Source organism: Meles meles, chromosome 10, assembly GCF_922984935.1.
Source record: "Meles meles chromosome 10, mMelMel3.1 paternal haplotype, whole genome shotgun sequence".
Classification (NCBI taxonomy): Eukaryota; Metazoa; Chordata; class Mammalia; order Carnivora; family Mustelidae; genus Meles; species Meles meles.
Window position 1 is genome coordinate 14,331,116 of NC_060075.1, and position 14,881 is coordinate 14,345,996.

The window sequence follows — 14,881 nt, forward strand, 5'->3', positions numbered from 1 at the left end:
ACCTTGCCTGATCCTGAAATCTTACTCATTGCTTTTCGACTGAGGCCAGGTCCTACTCCAGTGGAGGTAGAGGGCCAGAGGGTGTCAGGGAGAAACATGAAGTCAGGTACTTGCCAGCCAAGTCTTAAATGTGAGTGATCCGTGCTCATTAACCATCTCGCTGCTGGGAGCTGAGTGGTGGGCAGCAGGGCTGGTCCACTGGGAAGTGTGGGTGGGACAGACGGCTGGAGAAACCTGGTGTGGGAGGTGGTCACATGCTCCAGAAAAGGCAGTTGAGCTACGAAGACTGTGGGGCCCTGGATTTGCTCCCCTTTCAGAAAGCAACCTTGGACCTGAAATTTGGGAGAGGGACAAGGGTCCGTGTGACCCGTTTATGGAGGGGGGGGATGGGCACTGTGATGGGAAGAAGTCAAAATAACGGGAGCTCTTGGTGCAAAGAGGAGGTGGGACTCAGGGCAAGTGTGTGTGACTGACTTGTCACAAGGACCTGGTTGGGATTCAGCTAAAGGGTCCTGTGGAGGGCCCAGTCTGTGCCAGCTCCTGCCCCGTGGTAGCTGGTGTCGTACATGGGTGGTGGGATTTTAGGGGAGCTCGGGATTGTGGGTTGAAACAGTGGAAGGGCTGAGTCCAGCAATTCTAGAACATGAGGCCTCACTGCTGTGTCTGAAGGTGGGAAGCACCTTGACAGAGAAGGTGAGGGAAGTCAGTGGAGCTGACGGGCTGGGGGCGCTGCATGCGGACTGTGCTCTGAGGAGGGCGTCAGGTGCTCAGCTGGGCTCTTCTGCAGGATGACGCCGTGTGATGGCCATAGAGGGCTAGGGGCTGGGAGACGGGCAGGCCGGTCAGGAAGGACAGATGGGTCACCAGGAAGTGGAATGTGTGGCCATACATGGCCAGACATCTCGAAGGAGCTGGGCCCCAGAGAGGAGCAGTGGTGAGGGCAAGTGTGCAGAGATAGCTGTGTGATGGGCTGGCCGGGCAGCTCCTAGGGCTGGGACTGCGCCGGGGGAAGAGGGTGCCTTCCTGCCTCGGGCAAAGCCCGAAAGTGAGAAAAGGGCTCTCCAAGGAAGGACTTCGCGGGAAGCATGGGGTCTCCTGGGCTGGAGTAGGAGAGGACCCAGTGACAGAGGCAGGATCCACAGCCAGGGATACATGGAAACCTCTTGTGCCAGTTCTGAAACAGCCTACACGTGGGCCAGCGTCTGGGTAGCCACACTCACGGACTCCTGCTCAGAATGCTACCTACAGGACACTCAGCCCATTCTCGCTGCTCAGATGGTGCACAAGGGAGGTGGCTTTGATCTAGGTCAGCGGCCCTGTTTTAAAGATGAGGCCACGGAGGCAGCCAGCAGCCACGACCACATGTGGCTGATGGCAGATGTGGGATTCAACTTGAGAGCTCCTTGTTGAATTTCAACTTCTCAGCAACATGATAGTTTTAATAAATTCACTTCTATGTTTTGGCTCTTGGATCAAAAGGAAGAGAAGGTCCAATGCTTACGTTTCCATCTCTCTCACTTTTCCATGCATTAAAACCTTATAAAGTTAGTATTATCCTACCTAGAAAAATCAAAGCATAAGAAAGCTTTTGAGCCTCTGTTAAAGCTGGGCTTCTGATAAATCTCATTTTTTTAAGTCAAATGCCCCAAGTGCATGAGAAGCTGGAGGCCCACGAGCTGGTGCTGTAAGGGCAGCTCACCCAGTGTCCCCAAGTCCTCTGCCCTACAGATGCCTTCCATCCCGAGGCAGGACTTCCTTCAAAACCCCGAGTTCTCAGTCATTCTGACAAAATCACATTTTTGCTTCGTTGTCAGCAATCCCCGATGGAGAGAGGTGGGTCAGTGATTCATACATCATCAGCAAAGTCAAAACCAAGTGCAATAAACATTTATTAAGCATTTAGGAAATGTTATCTAAATACCTCTTTTCTACTTGCACATCACTGAAGCAACTGAAAGGGTTGCTTTCCACGGGAAGGTCTACTTTGAATCTGGGAGTGTCATCACAACACAAACTGTCAACGGGAGACAACCTTGATGTAGACGCCATTCTTTGGCCCTAGGGCAGATCTGGATTCTAGCTGCAGTGGTACCTGAAAGAGATGAAGAGACTGGTTACAGCTAACCGCATCTGCAAGGAAGGTTCTTTGGAACAGGGCCTGGAGAATGATTGGGGGAATGAGGGACAGCAGGGCTGAGCTGGCAAAGCAGCCTCCTAGCACAGCCTTGAGAAGCCAGCAAAACTGCGTCTCGGGGACAATGGACGCTGGCGCCCCAGCAGCACACTGGCGCCTGACCCGCTTTCCCATGTTGATGAAAACCGCAGGTGAGTAAGGTACTCGGCCCCGCCTTTATCCTCCCAGGAAGCCTGCATAGGCCGTGGTAGCGGCTCACTCTGCAAATGATGAAATGGAAGTTCAAAGACACCAGGAGGCTCATCCAAGATCACATGACTGGAAAGTGAGGACCAAAGCCTCAAACTCTCTCTCCCCTCCTCTCACTCCCCGGTGCCCCAGCGGTAACTGAGCAGCCCCCTCTCTTTCCGGGGGGTTTTGGGAGAGTGGCTTTGTAGTGTCCCCTTCTCATGTGTGCTGTGGTCTAGCCTCACCCCCTTCTCATGTGTGCTGTGTGGTCTACCTTGCTGCCATTCATAGAGCTTTCATGTCCAACTTACAAGGCAGATTGATGGTGGACTAGGGACTTGGAAGAAAAGCCAAAGAATTGCTCAAGAAGCAGGGTGTCCCCTGGAGCCCTGTGTAAAATGATGGTTCGGTGGCTAATGTGAATGAACGCTTTCAGGGAAAGAAGAATCACCGGGCCTCAGTATCGGGGCCTTAGCGGGCTTTTCAGATGTCTTTGGGGGTTATGGTTCAGAGGGGAGATCAGTTACATGATCAGCAAACAAGATGAACTAAACCCGTGCTATCCTGTCCGGTAGCCAGTAGCACGTGTGGCAACTGAGCAAATGGGGGGGCCGAATTTTAAATTTGATTATTAAAGGTTAGTGTGGCTGGCAGCTACTGTATTAATACCGGTCTAGACAAACCGGAAACTCCACTGGACTTCCAAAAAGGAGATCAGTTGGGGCTAGCAAAGTCAGGGAGGGCTTCCTGGAGGAATGGACACCTGAGGTGGGCCTAGGAATGGGAGAAGCCTTGTGAGCAGGAATTCTCAGGGACCACTTCCAGATTTGAGGGAACACCAAAGGATTTGGAAGACAGGATTAGGCTGGGGGCAGGGAAGTGGGGGGGGGGGTGGCATTCCAGCTAGGGAGGAATGGGGAGAGCCCTCTCACAGTGGGAAGCTGGGGCAGGGAACACAAAGTGGTCTCAGATGAGCTCTCCATAGATCCAGCAAGCTCGGGGAAGCACAGCTGGTTCTTGAGGAGGGGAATGCCAAGCACAAGCAGTGTTTGGGGACAATGGCTGCTGTACTGTCCAGATCAAGGGTTAATGAGACAAACCCCAAAAGGAAGTCTTGCACACACAAACACCTCAGGCATTTGGGGGGGCCTGCTTTTCTTTCTGTTGGTTTGGCTCTGTGTTCCCAATTTGCCTCTCCCTCTCTCCAGCCTGGAAGCCAGACTCTGTTTGTCAGAGGTAATGCCACGCTCTGACCCCAGAAGTTGTCCCTTCATCACTGTGTACTTAGAATCTGTCCCCAAACGGGCTCCTGTCTGTGCAGAGGGATTCTGAATAGGCATGGAAGGAAACAAGTTTCAGGCTGTGTAGGGAACAGCCCACACTGCAGCGAGGAGCGGCTAGAGGTAGAGGAAGGAGGGTGGCTTATGGGGGAGCAGGTAGGGGTGAGCCAGATCTGGTTGGAGCCGGTTTCTTTATTCCCCGGCTAATCACTCACTTGTTCATCAACATCCATCCAGTGCACGAGTGTGCACCTGCGCGGTGCCCGGTGCTGGAGACTGCCACAGTGAATAAGGCAGGCTTGGTTCCTGCCCTCACAGAGCCTGCAGTCCAAGTGTGTGGGCTTAGGCAAGTGACTTAACCCGAGCTTTATTTTAGCTTCTCATCTGAAGAATGGGAATAATACAGCCTACTCTGGGGGATTCCTGGGTTCTCTTCGCCGAACAGGGAAGAGCTACACCTCGGAGGTGCAGCCTCGCGTAACAGAGAAGGTCCGTGGTGGTAATGGGAAAGCAGACTCGGCCAGGCGCGTCTGTGAGCCCTCGGGCGGACCCATTTAATCCTCGCACCAGGAGAACAGGGAGAGGGCGTGATTATCAGCCCCGAACGCTGATCGAGAGCCCCTCCCCTCGCGCCGCAGCGGCGGGCTCACCTGCGTCTCCGCGCAGGCCTCGAAGCGGAACTGGCGCAGGACGTGCAGCAGCGTCAGCTTGACCTCCAGCAGCCCCAGCCGCACCCCGAGGCAGCTCCGCGGGCCCGCCCCGAAAGGCAGGTATGTGAAGGGACGCTGTTGTCGCCGTGCCTCGGCCGTGAACCTGTGGGGGCCGGGCGGTCAGGATAGGCCCCGGGACACCCGCTTCCCTTCCCCGGGCTTCGTCAGCCCCTCGCAGTGGCCGAGGGACCCCTTCATCTGAGCCCACGCTCCTTGCACGTGGGCCTGAGCCCCACCGCGGTCCACAGAATCCCGTTTTCCCGTGGCCGCCTCCCTCGGGCCCTGGAGCTGGTGGCTGCTGCTCCCTGAGCTTCCGTCCTGCTCTCTCCTTTGTCCTCAAAGCCCTGGAGGCCCTGCTGATGAGGAGGATCACCTGGAGGACCCTCTGGGCCCTCTCCCTCTCCCCTTAACAACTGATTGTGTTACTGGATCTGGAGGCTCACTGGGATCCACTGGGATCAAAGTCTTAGGAATCCACAGCCCTCACCTGAGCCTGTGGCTCCAAATTCCCCAGGAGCCCCAGCAGGACACCAGCGGCCACCAGCCCCCTAAGCAGAATTCCCGGGCACCAGCCCTCCAGGCCACCTCCTGCCGGTTTAGCCTTGGAGGCCACACTGGGCTACCATCTCCCCTGCCCACACTTGCCTCAGGTGTTGAAACTGGAACCACTGAGGGTTTTTTGTCTTTGAACCACTACGGGAATTGTCCTCCCTGCTGTCACAGAGCATCTGGCACCTCTGCTCCAGGACAGTAGGGCTGGGTGTCCACCGTCTCATAACAGCCCGCTCACTTCGGCCGCAGCCCTGGTGCCTGGGGTCCCCTGTGTTCCACGGGGTATGATTGATCCAAGTCCTGCTGCCCACCGCCCCCCCCCCCCCCCCGACCCTGGGGTGGGGTGGGAGGGTTGGGGCCTCTTTTTCATGGGGATTTGGAATTCCTAAAGGTGGAAACAGTGTCTTTCTGCCCGCCCGGCCTTCCCCATTGTCAGATCAGGCCAAGGAAGGGGTATCCATCGATTCCGACGAGAAGGGTGTGGATGCCTGCTCAGACATTTTCAATTCGGGAGCCTAGAAATGAAATGTAGACAAGGGACCAGATCCACACAGGGGACAGGAGCGGGGATCTAGGGCTACCTTGCGAGCCCAACTGGGTCTCATGAAATCTGGGAGAAGTTTGTTGATGGCTCTTGTTTTGGAACAAGCTCCAATTTTTAAAAAAGGAAATGATGTTTTGTTACGTTCCAGTGCACAACTGAAATCTGGTCGTGTGTCCTGTTTCTTGGCTCGGACAGAGGACCCCCGTTAGAAATTGCCCTGTCACTTGCATGCAGGGCTGCTGAAATGTGAAATCTCTGTATTCTGTTCAGGGCTTTTAAAAATGGTACAGTTAATTTCCTTTGGAAATTATGTCTCTCATGTGTTTAATGGCCATGACTTTAAACTGTCTGGGGACAGCTTTACTAAATCCTCATCTCCCCTTGGCCACCTCTAAGCACTTTACCCTCGAGTAGCCCATTTGAAGGGACTGAGCTCACCTGTCCGGGTTGAAGGTCTCGGGGTGTGGCCAGTACTCAGGGTCATGGTGCAGGGCGCCCACGGCCACCTCCACCACGGCGCCCGCCGGGATGCGCTGCCCCTGCACCTCGCAGTCCCGTGCTGCCTCCCGTGTGAACCTGTGGGAACAAGTCGGTTACCCCTGCTTTGAGGCACAGCAGCAACGAGGAGAGCTTGCCGGCGGCATGCTGGGGCAAATGGGGTCTGAGCCTGAAGTGTGGAAAGGGGGTGGGGGACAGGAGGCCCAGCCCTCTTGCAAGGGTGACCAGGATGGTTTCTACCCCTGCTCCCAACCTTCCAATGCCCACGAACCTGCAGTCTCTGAGCTCTTAGGCTCCTTTGGCCCTCAGTGAAAATGCGTTCATCCATCAAGCCCGAAGAGCTTTTCTTAGGCCTGATTAGGGGAGCAGGGGTACCTCTGAGGGGCTTCTCCCTGCGGGGGGCGGGGGTTGTAGGGTTATCGCTCTGGCCACGCTTTCCCTCATCTTCCGTCCATGGGCAAGCCTCTTTAAATGGCCCTCACCCATCCCCTCGCTTTACCTAAAGGAAACTTGAGTTTGAACCTCTGATCTCCGTTCCTTGTCTGCGTCACTATGGATAACTTCTACTCAAGGGCAAAACTTCTGGTCGGATTGGTTACCAAATGCCACGGCACAATCCTTTTTATGTTGTGTTTTTAAGAGCCAGACTATAGATGTTTGCACACAAATATACAATTTCTGGAAGAATACCTGAACTTCCACCAGATTTCTTCTAAGGGATGGGACTGGGGTCGAGGACGGCAGGGGATCAGAGATACCAAATTTTTCTTCAGATCCTTCTGTATTGTTTAGGGTTTTTTGTTTTTGGTTGTTGCTTTTTTCTTATAGCATAAGACGATGATTTTTGTAATGCAGGTAATCACTTTAAAAATTAAAAATTATCTATGCTGGCTTTTACTTCAGATTGTGAAGACTGGACTTTCCCAAATATCGTAGAGGAGATAAAATTATTATACTAATTACCATTATATTCTGTTCTCACTTATAAAAGAAATGAAGAGCGACCCGAGGCTCCCAGCAGCCTTCATCACTCCGTCAAGGGCCTTTAATGTAACAAGAGAGGCCGTGACGGGGGAAACCCCCCTTTCAGATCCTGAGCTACCAACGCAGTTAATACGGGCTTGGATCTGGTAGCGAAACACCAGTGCTCAAATCAGCCTTAGTTCCAAAGGGGTCCTTTTCCAAAGTCCTCTTCTTTTTCATCTTTACTGGAAATTTCTCGGACCTGGATCCAAGGCCCCTTGAAACCAGAAAATAGGGCCTTTCCTTCTGTATGTGGTCGGGCCTCCGGTCCGGCTAGGCCAGGCCATATCCAAGGCCAGAAAAAGCTGCTGAGTTATACCGCCTGGAATCCTGGCTTCACACTGATAGCACTTCAGCAGGAGTTGCTGTGTCTTACACAGGGGCCGTTCGGAGGGGATTTTTTGGTGGATGATGGTGATCAGTCCAGGTGCGCCGGGGCTTGGGAAAAGCCAGCACACTTTTCTGAGATGAAAATAACAATATAGAATAAAATAAATAAAAAAATTCACATTCTATCTGCATTCACCCACGTTATCTGTCGTCTGGGCTGAAGTGAATTGGCCTCTCCTTCGGCTGAGAAGAGCGATGGCTTCTCTCTCTCGGTTCTGTTGTTTGACAGCAGAAGTCTGCAGAGCTGATAGGATTAAAAATTCCATTGTAGAGGGTATGGAGGAGGGTGAGGCCCAGGAAATTGTGTCTTGCCGGGACCAGAGTTGGCCGGAGGCTAGCCATTCGACTGGGAGGACAGTCCTTCTTGCTTTCCCCTCCTACGTGTTGCAAGACCTAGAGTGTATGGCTTTTCAGCCGTTCTGTCCCACTGTTTCTCTCCACTCGTGTGGGGGGACTAGCAGGCGTTATGTGCCCAGTGAATGCCCTGGAAGCTGAAGCACAGAGCAGCACGGTGCTTACCTGAGGTCACACAGCCAGCAAGAGGTCGGAGTGTGAGACTGTCTGGACTTTCTGTCTCAGTCTGTTCTGCAGTTTTGAACCACTGGCTCTCGATGTGGGTTGAGGAGGGAGTCAATCAGTTCATCCCATTTCCCTCGTTTGTGTCCTGCCTTCGAGTGAGACCACCCGCTGCTGGTTCCCGGGAGCCGTGCCTTTCCTGGCCGCCTTTATGCGGTACTGTTTCTGAAGTTTCTAGGGGTCACTCGGAGAATTGATCAGAGCACTTGGGTGTCGAAGAGCCTGTTCACTTCATCACTCAACACATCCCCTCTACAAGGTCTTACGTGATGAGTTCTTGATTGGGTTTAGGTCCAGGAAGGGACCTGGTTTGACCACTGTATAGACTTTCCTCCTGCTGGAGAACACAGCGGTTTGACTCTGCTAGTTTTTCTCTCTGGGAGGAGCCACGGGGGGGACCTGACCCCAGTTATCAGCCATCTCTGGGGTCCCGTAAAGGCTTCTTCCCCCTGGACGGCCTTTGTTCCATCACTGAATGTCTTACTTTGAACTTCACTTTAATGTGGACACCAGCTGCCCACATTCCCTTGGAAGGAAGCTGGATGTAAATCACTGAAAAACAAAGATTGGATGACAGCGTGCTCTGCGGCTCCCAAGGAAATCAGGGAAGGCCCAGAGAATTTGTCTTCATGTCAGCACCACGAGAGCGGCAAGGCGGGTCTTGGCGTCCTGGCTGCTCCTAGAGCAGGGGACTGATACCCTGTGTGCTTGAGGACCATGTGGTTCCACTCACGTCTCTGGAATTCTGTTTGCTCCGGGTCCGAACACTTGGACAATATCTATGATCACACTCTCTATGATGTTTTTGGTTTGGAATATAATGAGATACCTTCAAAGCATCCACATATTCTCTTTTAGAATGGCAAAATCTACCTCCGTATGGATGATGGAGTGTATTAATTTATAGACATGCAGAGTGGAACTTAGGCTAGGTTAAATGCTTTGTGTTGCTTCTGTTTCTAGAACCTGAAATCTGGCCACTGTTTCCCACCCTGCGGGCCTGAGGACCCTGGTTAAGACCCTGTGCTCCACCGAATGCCTCGTTTAGGGGGAGTTGGAAAGAAGCAGAAGACCAGATTCCTGCTCTCGAGGCACTTACAAGTTGGTGTGAGTGGTGTGAGTGAGTCCACAGGCGAGATGTTGCAGAGCGGGTGAGAAGTGTCCAGGAACGTAATAGGAAGTACAGTCTTCTGGAAAATGCTGGGGGAGGAGAGGGCAGACTGCATGGGATAGCGAGTGTCGGGCTGGAGCTCCAAGGACGGGGCAGGGGTGGGTAGTGGAGAGTGAAGAGAGGACTCCAAGCCTTTGGAAGGTTCCCCCTGGATCGTTAACTCCAAGGGCAGGGATTTTATCTGTTTTGTACGTGGCCAATTGCGCTGTGCTTGGCACAGCATTCGGCTCAATAAATAGTTACCGAATGGAAGAACGGATGAACGGATCCGCAAGCAGGGGGACCGGCAAACGCCCTTCAAGCCTAGGGGGCCAAGGAGACTGGCTTGGGTTGGGGAGGAAGGTCATGTGAAGAACAGACCGGCGACAGTTCGAGAAGGTAGTTCATGTAGAGGAAAATGAACCAGACATTTACTGCCGTGGTCACTCTGTGGAAGGCACCGAAACCCGAGAAACCCAGGACTCAGACCTTGCCCTCCAGGAGCCTAGGTCCAGCATTCTCCATAACGCAGGTGGTGACAGACTGAGGACTAGTGACGGGCCTAGACAGTGATGCCTCGGAAGGGCTTTGGGGTGCGGGGGCGCTGAGTTAGGGGAAGGAGCGGGCAACGCAGGCATACCTGAAAGCCGGTGGGTAAATCCGCAAAGTCTCTGCGATCACCATGTCCAGGTAGGGCAGGCCTTCCTGGAAGCTGCTGTAGTCAGGGGCTGGCTGGTGGGGGGTCGTGACAGAGAAAGAAAGGTGAGTTACACGGAGCCCTGCAGCTTTCTGGCTTCTCCTTTAGCTTTACGGTCCCGCTGAATGGAGAGTGGTAAATGGAGACTCGGCAAAACGCAGTCAGTGCGGTCCACACGGTGTTAGGTCAGAGCCCCGTGTGCTGCCTCGGACTTGGGCTGTGGTGCTGTCATGGACCAGCCAGGCCAGCCTGGGCCTTAGGGACCTCGGAATGTCCTACAGAGAGGTTTGGCTCTAACGTCACGGCAGCAGGCACGGCTGTGAGCATTTATGGAGAGAGGGGGGCTTGGTGGCTACACGTCGCATAGACATGACCCGGATTAATCCCCGAGGGGACCCCCGAGGCAGCCGTTCTCCCATCTCTCAGATGAGAAGATTGAGCCTTGGGTGAGGGGGCGGCCATGGGGGCGGTAACTGGCACATCACAGAGTTAAAAGATGCAGCGGGAAATCGCAGAAAAAGCAAAAAAAGTTCCAGTGACATAAAAGATGTGTAGTGACAAAACCCAAAGAGCTATTCTAAGTCAGGAAGGAAAGAAACTCATTAGGAAAATGGCCGAAGGATATGAACAGGTAGAGCCTAGAAGGAGAAATAAAGTTGCCCATGATGAAAAATACAAATGAAGACAAAGAGATTTTGGTCTTCAGTCAGATGAGGAAAGGTCGGGAAATACGGATTAGATCCTCAGGGGTGAAGGTGTGGAGAAGCATGACCCAGCATCCTGTGTTGGGGGGACCCCAGAGTCCCTTGGACAATGCCCACAGGAGTGACACTGTCACCCTCCCCTCCCCCCAGCCTGGGGAGGAGGGACACCTGGGATGGGAGCTAGGGAGCAGGATGTGGGCAGGAGGATTGGTTAGAATGGGGTCACGGAGGCTTTTTCGTGGCTCTGCTGGGTTTCCCCAAATCTGCCCTCTCACCCTATTCCCTAGGGAGCCAGAGGGGTCCTCTTGGTAGGAGACTGCCTCCTTTCTTCCAAGCAGATAGTGCTGATCCAAGAGCCATCCCCAGCTTGAAGGTTGGCTTCCTCTGACCTCCCCTCCCAGAGCAACAGAGGGCAGCACTGAGGGACAAGTCCAGGCTGCGGGCCCCCAGCTGTCCATGGACGGGCCCCGAGTGGCCTTGCTCCCCCTCAGGGAGCCCTTCATAGGCCTGCAGCTGGCCACACGGCTGCCCTCCCTGGGGCTAGTGGCTAACAGAACAGGGCAGGGCCCCCAAACACACGTGCGGGTCTGGCTCCCCAGCCCACACATACCCCACGCGTGGGGGAGTGCCTCCTTGGGGGAGCCCGGCACCTCTGTCTTCTTTCCAATGCTTAGTTTGATTTGTGCTTGTTTCTTCTAGCCTGTGAGTCCCGAGATACAAATTGCGTAATTTCATTGATTCTGCATGAATGTTAAATGCTCTGATATTTACATTTAAAACTGGCGTTGCGTGATAGAAGGGTGAATGGTAGGATTCATGCTAAAGAAGAAGAAAAAAGGGAGAACCTTCGTATCTACCGTTAATGGCACTTTACCCTGCCTTTTGAGTGGAGGGCCCCATGGTTTCCGACCGCGGAGTTGGCCGTTCATGCCACGGTTGATTGGCCCGAAAGTGAGCCTCTGACTGCAGGGCACCAGTCTGGGAATTTAGACCTAGTGCAGAGAAAAAGGAGTTTTGCCTCCAGCAGGTGGGACCTGAACATAAGGGAAGTCGTGACCTGTTGGTGACCATGTTCTTCCTTGTGGATGAGTGAGCAGAAAATTCCAGCTGGCTGTGAGAAAGAAGGAATGAATTAAATGTGCAAAGAGAAGCAGAGGCAAACGACAGACAGAGACCGTTTCCTGGTGCTTGTGTGCCAGTAGCCCCCGTGGGTGCTGGATCTGGGCTCTTAAAACACTTTCTCCTTCGTGGCCTCAGTTAACAACAGCTGAATTCCGTTATCTGCAACCGAAGGAGACTTAACAAGTGCAGAAAGTGTTTAAAAAAATAAAAATAAAAAAGAAACGGTAGTACCGTGCACCAAAATGTAGAACTAAATCTCAAAAAGAAAAAGAAAACCATCTGCAAGCAAGGTCCCTGGGGCGGTAAATGCTATTGGTTCCCCAAACAAAATTTGTGATTTAGAAGCAATCAGCATTTGTCAGAGAAAGAAAACTTCTAGAAGCAGCCTAAAGGAGTTTGCTCTTATAAAGGCAAAGTCTTCATTTATTCTTCCCGTGGATGAGCTTTTTGCTGTGCCTCTAAGCTTTTGGCTCAAGATACACATGTAGCTGTTAGCTTGGTCCAGTGGTTCTCAGTGTGGCTGAACATTAGAAGCAGTGGGAAGGCTTTCAATCCAGAAGGATAGCTAAGCCTTGCCCTGCGGGAGTCGTCTGTTGGTTTGAAGTGGGGCCTGGGCACTAGATCTTCTTTTGAAGCCCCCACCCCACCCAAGCCCCACCCCAGCAGTTATAACAAGAGCCTTGGGGTGAGACCTTTCCAATGCCTTAGTCCTTCTGCGTTCTACCCCAGGGATCCCTCCCACAGGAGGAGTGGGCCGGTGGGGTGGAGGGAGGCTCATGCCTGCACATTTTAATCAACCCCAGGTGAGGCAATGAAATTCAAGTCCCAACCCCTCGGACAGACCTTCCACCCATCTGGACCTTTGCCTCCTTGTAGTTCTTTCAGGAAAATCAGGGATAAAGGGGTCCTGCCCCCATCCCACCAGCAGAGGGCAGCAAGTGTATGGCAAATGGGAACTCCCCAGCCATGCTGGGCCCCTACTCAGAATCACAAATTATACCTTCCAAAGACTTAGGAATCGTGAATCCAAATTCTTCATTATAGAGATGAGATAAATGAGACCCAGAGAGGAAAGGCTTCGGAGCCAAAAGCACACAGATAGGACTTGAAGTGGAAAAACCATGTCCTTATTCATTCAGCAATCCCTCTACTCATGTAGTTGTTGGCCCCGTGCTGAGCTGGTGCGTACTGCCGGCCAGGCACTGTGCTTGGCACAGGGCACACATGTGGACCCTTTCCACCTTCCTAGACCTCGTGGTCTGTCTCCGACCGTGAAGGAACGGCGAGGGTTAGGGTGCGGTAAACCCAAGTCTGCGTGAGACAACAGAGGACAGACCTCGCAGGCATTCGGGATCAGGGAAGCTGCCAGAAGGAAGCAATGCCTAAACTGAGATCTTTGGGATGAATATGAAAAAGCCAGTGAAAAGTGGGACGGCTTGTTTGGATGCTGGTTCAAATAAACCAATCTAAAAAAAAAAAAAAAAAATCCATGTGTCCACCCCAGGACATTGAACCCTGACTGGGTATTTGATACACTTTGGAAATTACGATTCATTTGTTTTTAGTGTGATGATGGCATGGTGGTCCTGTTTTAGAACAGAGCTCTTGTATTTTAGAAATACAGAAGGAAATATTTACAGATGACATGATAGGACATCTGGGTTCTTTCTTTTTTTAAAGCCTCGAAGTGGGGGAAGGTGGTGAAATGGATGAAAGGGAGGCCCCAGAGGACTCTGCTGGACACTCGGTGAGGGAGACATGGTTCTTCCAAGTGGTCTTCTAATTTGTCTAAGTTAAAGTTTTCCTTCAAAAAAAGAAAAAGCTGCAACACTGAATAGCGATGTCAATAACAGTAGTGTGTGGTGTTGCCCCACGCAAAGACTTGGAGCTGCGCCAGAGAACTAAACCTGTTTAAAATAGCGGCAGCCTCCTTGAGGGCAGGGGACTGGGAGCGCTCAGACCCTCTGTGCTGGAGGAGGGCTGCAATGTCAGGAGAACTCAGTGTGGTGGTGGTGGGGGGGTCGTCTGAGCTTCGTCTGACTTTCATTTCAAGCCAGGAAGCACTTTAAGCATCTGTGTTTCCCAAAGATAACGTTAGAAAGGGATCCCCGAAGGTTCTCCCTGACTCCTGTTGAGGGGCCGTACTACTCAGAATTAGAATCAACCTGTCTTGCCTCCCACCCAGCAGGGTTGCTGCTGCAGCTTCTCTCCCCGACCTTGGCCATGTCTCGGGGTGGTCACCGGGGCCAGCCAGGGTCTCTGTCCTGGGTCCATGGCTCAGCAGCCGTGGCCTGGGGACAGTTGCCAGGGCAACATCAACAGGTCACCTGGTGTGTAAGTTGAGGTCGTGTCCAGCTCGTAGGCGGGGCAAAGGTGACTGTAAGGTGACAGGTCTTTGGAAACCATAATGCCCCAAATGAGCAGAGAGTCCTTCTGTTTGAATGTATTTGGTGGCAGGGGTCTCATTTCATCACCAGGCCTTCTGTGGCATGTATCAAATGACTCTATAAGGATGTGTTAAGGAAGAAAGAGATTTTAAAATCCGATAGAATTTATTTCGGCTGGGGCTTATTTCAGAAAAGAAGTAACTGTGCTCTTAGAAATTTGAAAATAGATGTTAAATATTTATTATTATCCAATCGTGGGAAATACTGATTAAATAGTAAATATTTGATTGCTAAATATTGGTGAAAATGGAGATTAAAACATAAACTGACTGCCACATGCTTTACAGTCTCAGTCCAAAGTTCCTTAATTTTCTGGAAGATTTTTCCATCTATATTTGATTTTCAGTGGGCAGTAACTTCTAATTTTATTTCTAAGGTCCTTGGTTTCTTAGTCTTTTTATCATGTAGCTTAGATCTGTAAAGTGATATTTAAATGTGATGGATAAACCTGATGGTTAAGGGAACTCCCTGGAAAAATCTATGGGTAAATCCTTTTAAATAGGAAATAATACTGTTTCCTGACCCATTAATGTCATCTTGCCACATTTAGATTTTTGTGTGCCATTTTCTCTGAGAGCTAGACACGCACACGCACTCACACCTACGCACACGCGCCCCTCCCCAGAGGCACTCACACCTACGCATACACCACACGCTGGGTGTGTGCAGATAGGATGTGGAGAATAAAGGAGAAAAAGAAAACAAAAATGTCATTGCTTTCTAAAAGATTTTTCCTGGAGATTGAGGGAACCTAATAGAAAAATTAACGTTTTCTTATTCTGCTAAAGGAAACAGAAGCGGGGGCGGCTTTGGGTTTGTCCTCCCC

The 14,881-nt window shown here is 52.0% G+C and overlaps 1 protein-coding gene across 1 annotated transcript in view; it reads right to left on the reverse strand.

The window, feature by feature from the left end:
- Positions 1 to 1,918: 1,918 nt before the first annotated feature.
- TBXAS1 (thromboxane A synthase 1) overlaps positions 1,919 to 14,881 on the reverse strand; it is a 154,172-nt gene continuing 141,209 nt past the window's right edge. The window contains exons 11-14 of the mRNA XM_046020971.1: positions 9,726 to 9,817; positions 5,887 to 6,024; positions 4,293 to 4,455; positions 1,919 to 2,092 (exon numbers count right to left, since the gene is read on the reverse strand). Coding sequence (XP_045876927.1) covers positions 2,018 to 2,092; positions 4,293 to 4,455; positions 5,887 to 6,024; positions 9,726 to 9,817 — 468 coding nt within the window. The 3' untranslated portion in view covers positions 1,919 to 2,017. The remainder of the gene's footprint in view (positions 2,093 to 4,292; positions 4,456 to 5,886; positions 6,025 to 9,725; positions 9,818 to 14,881) is intronic.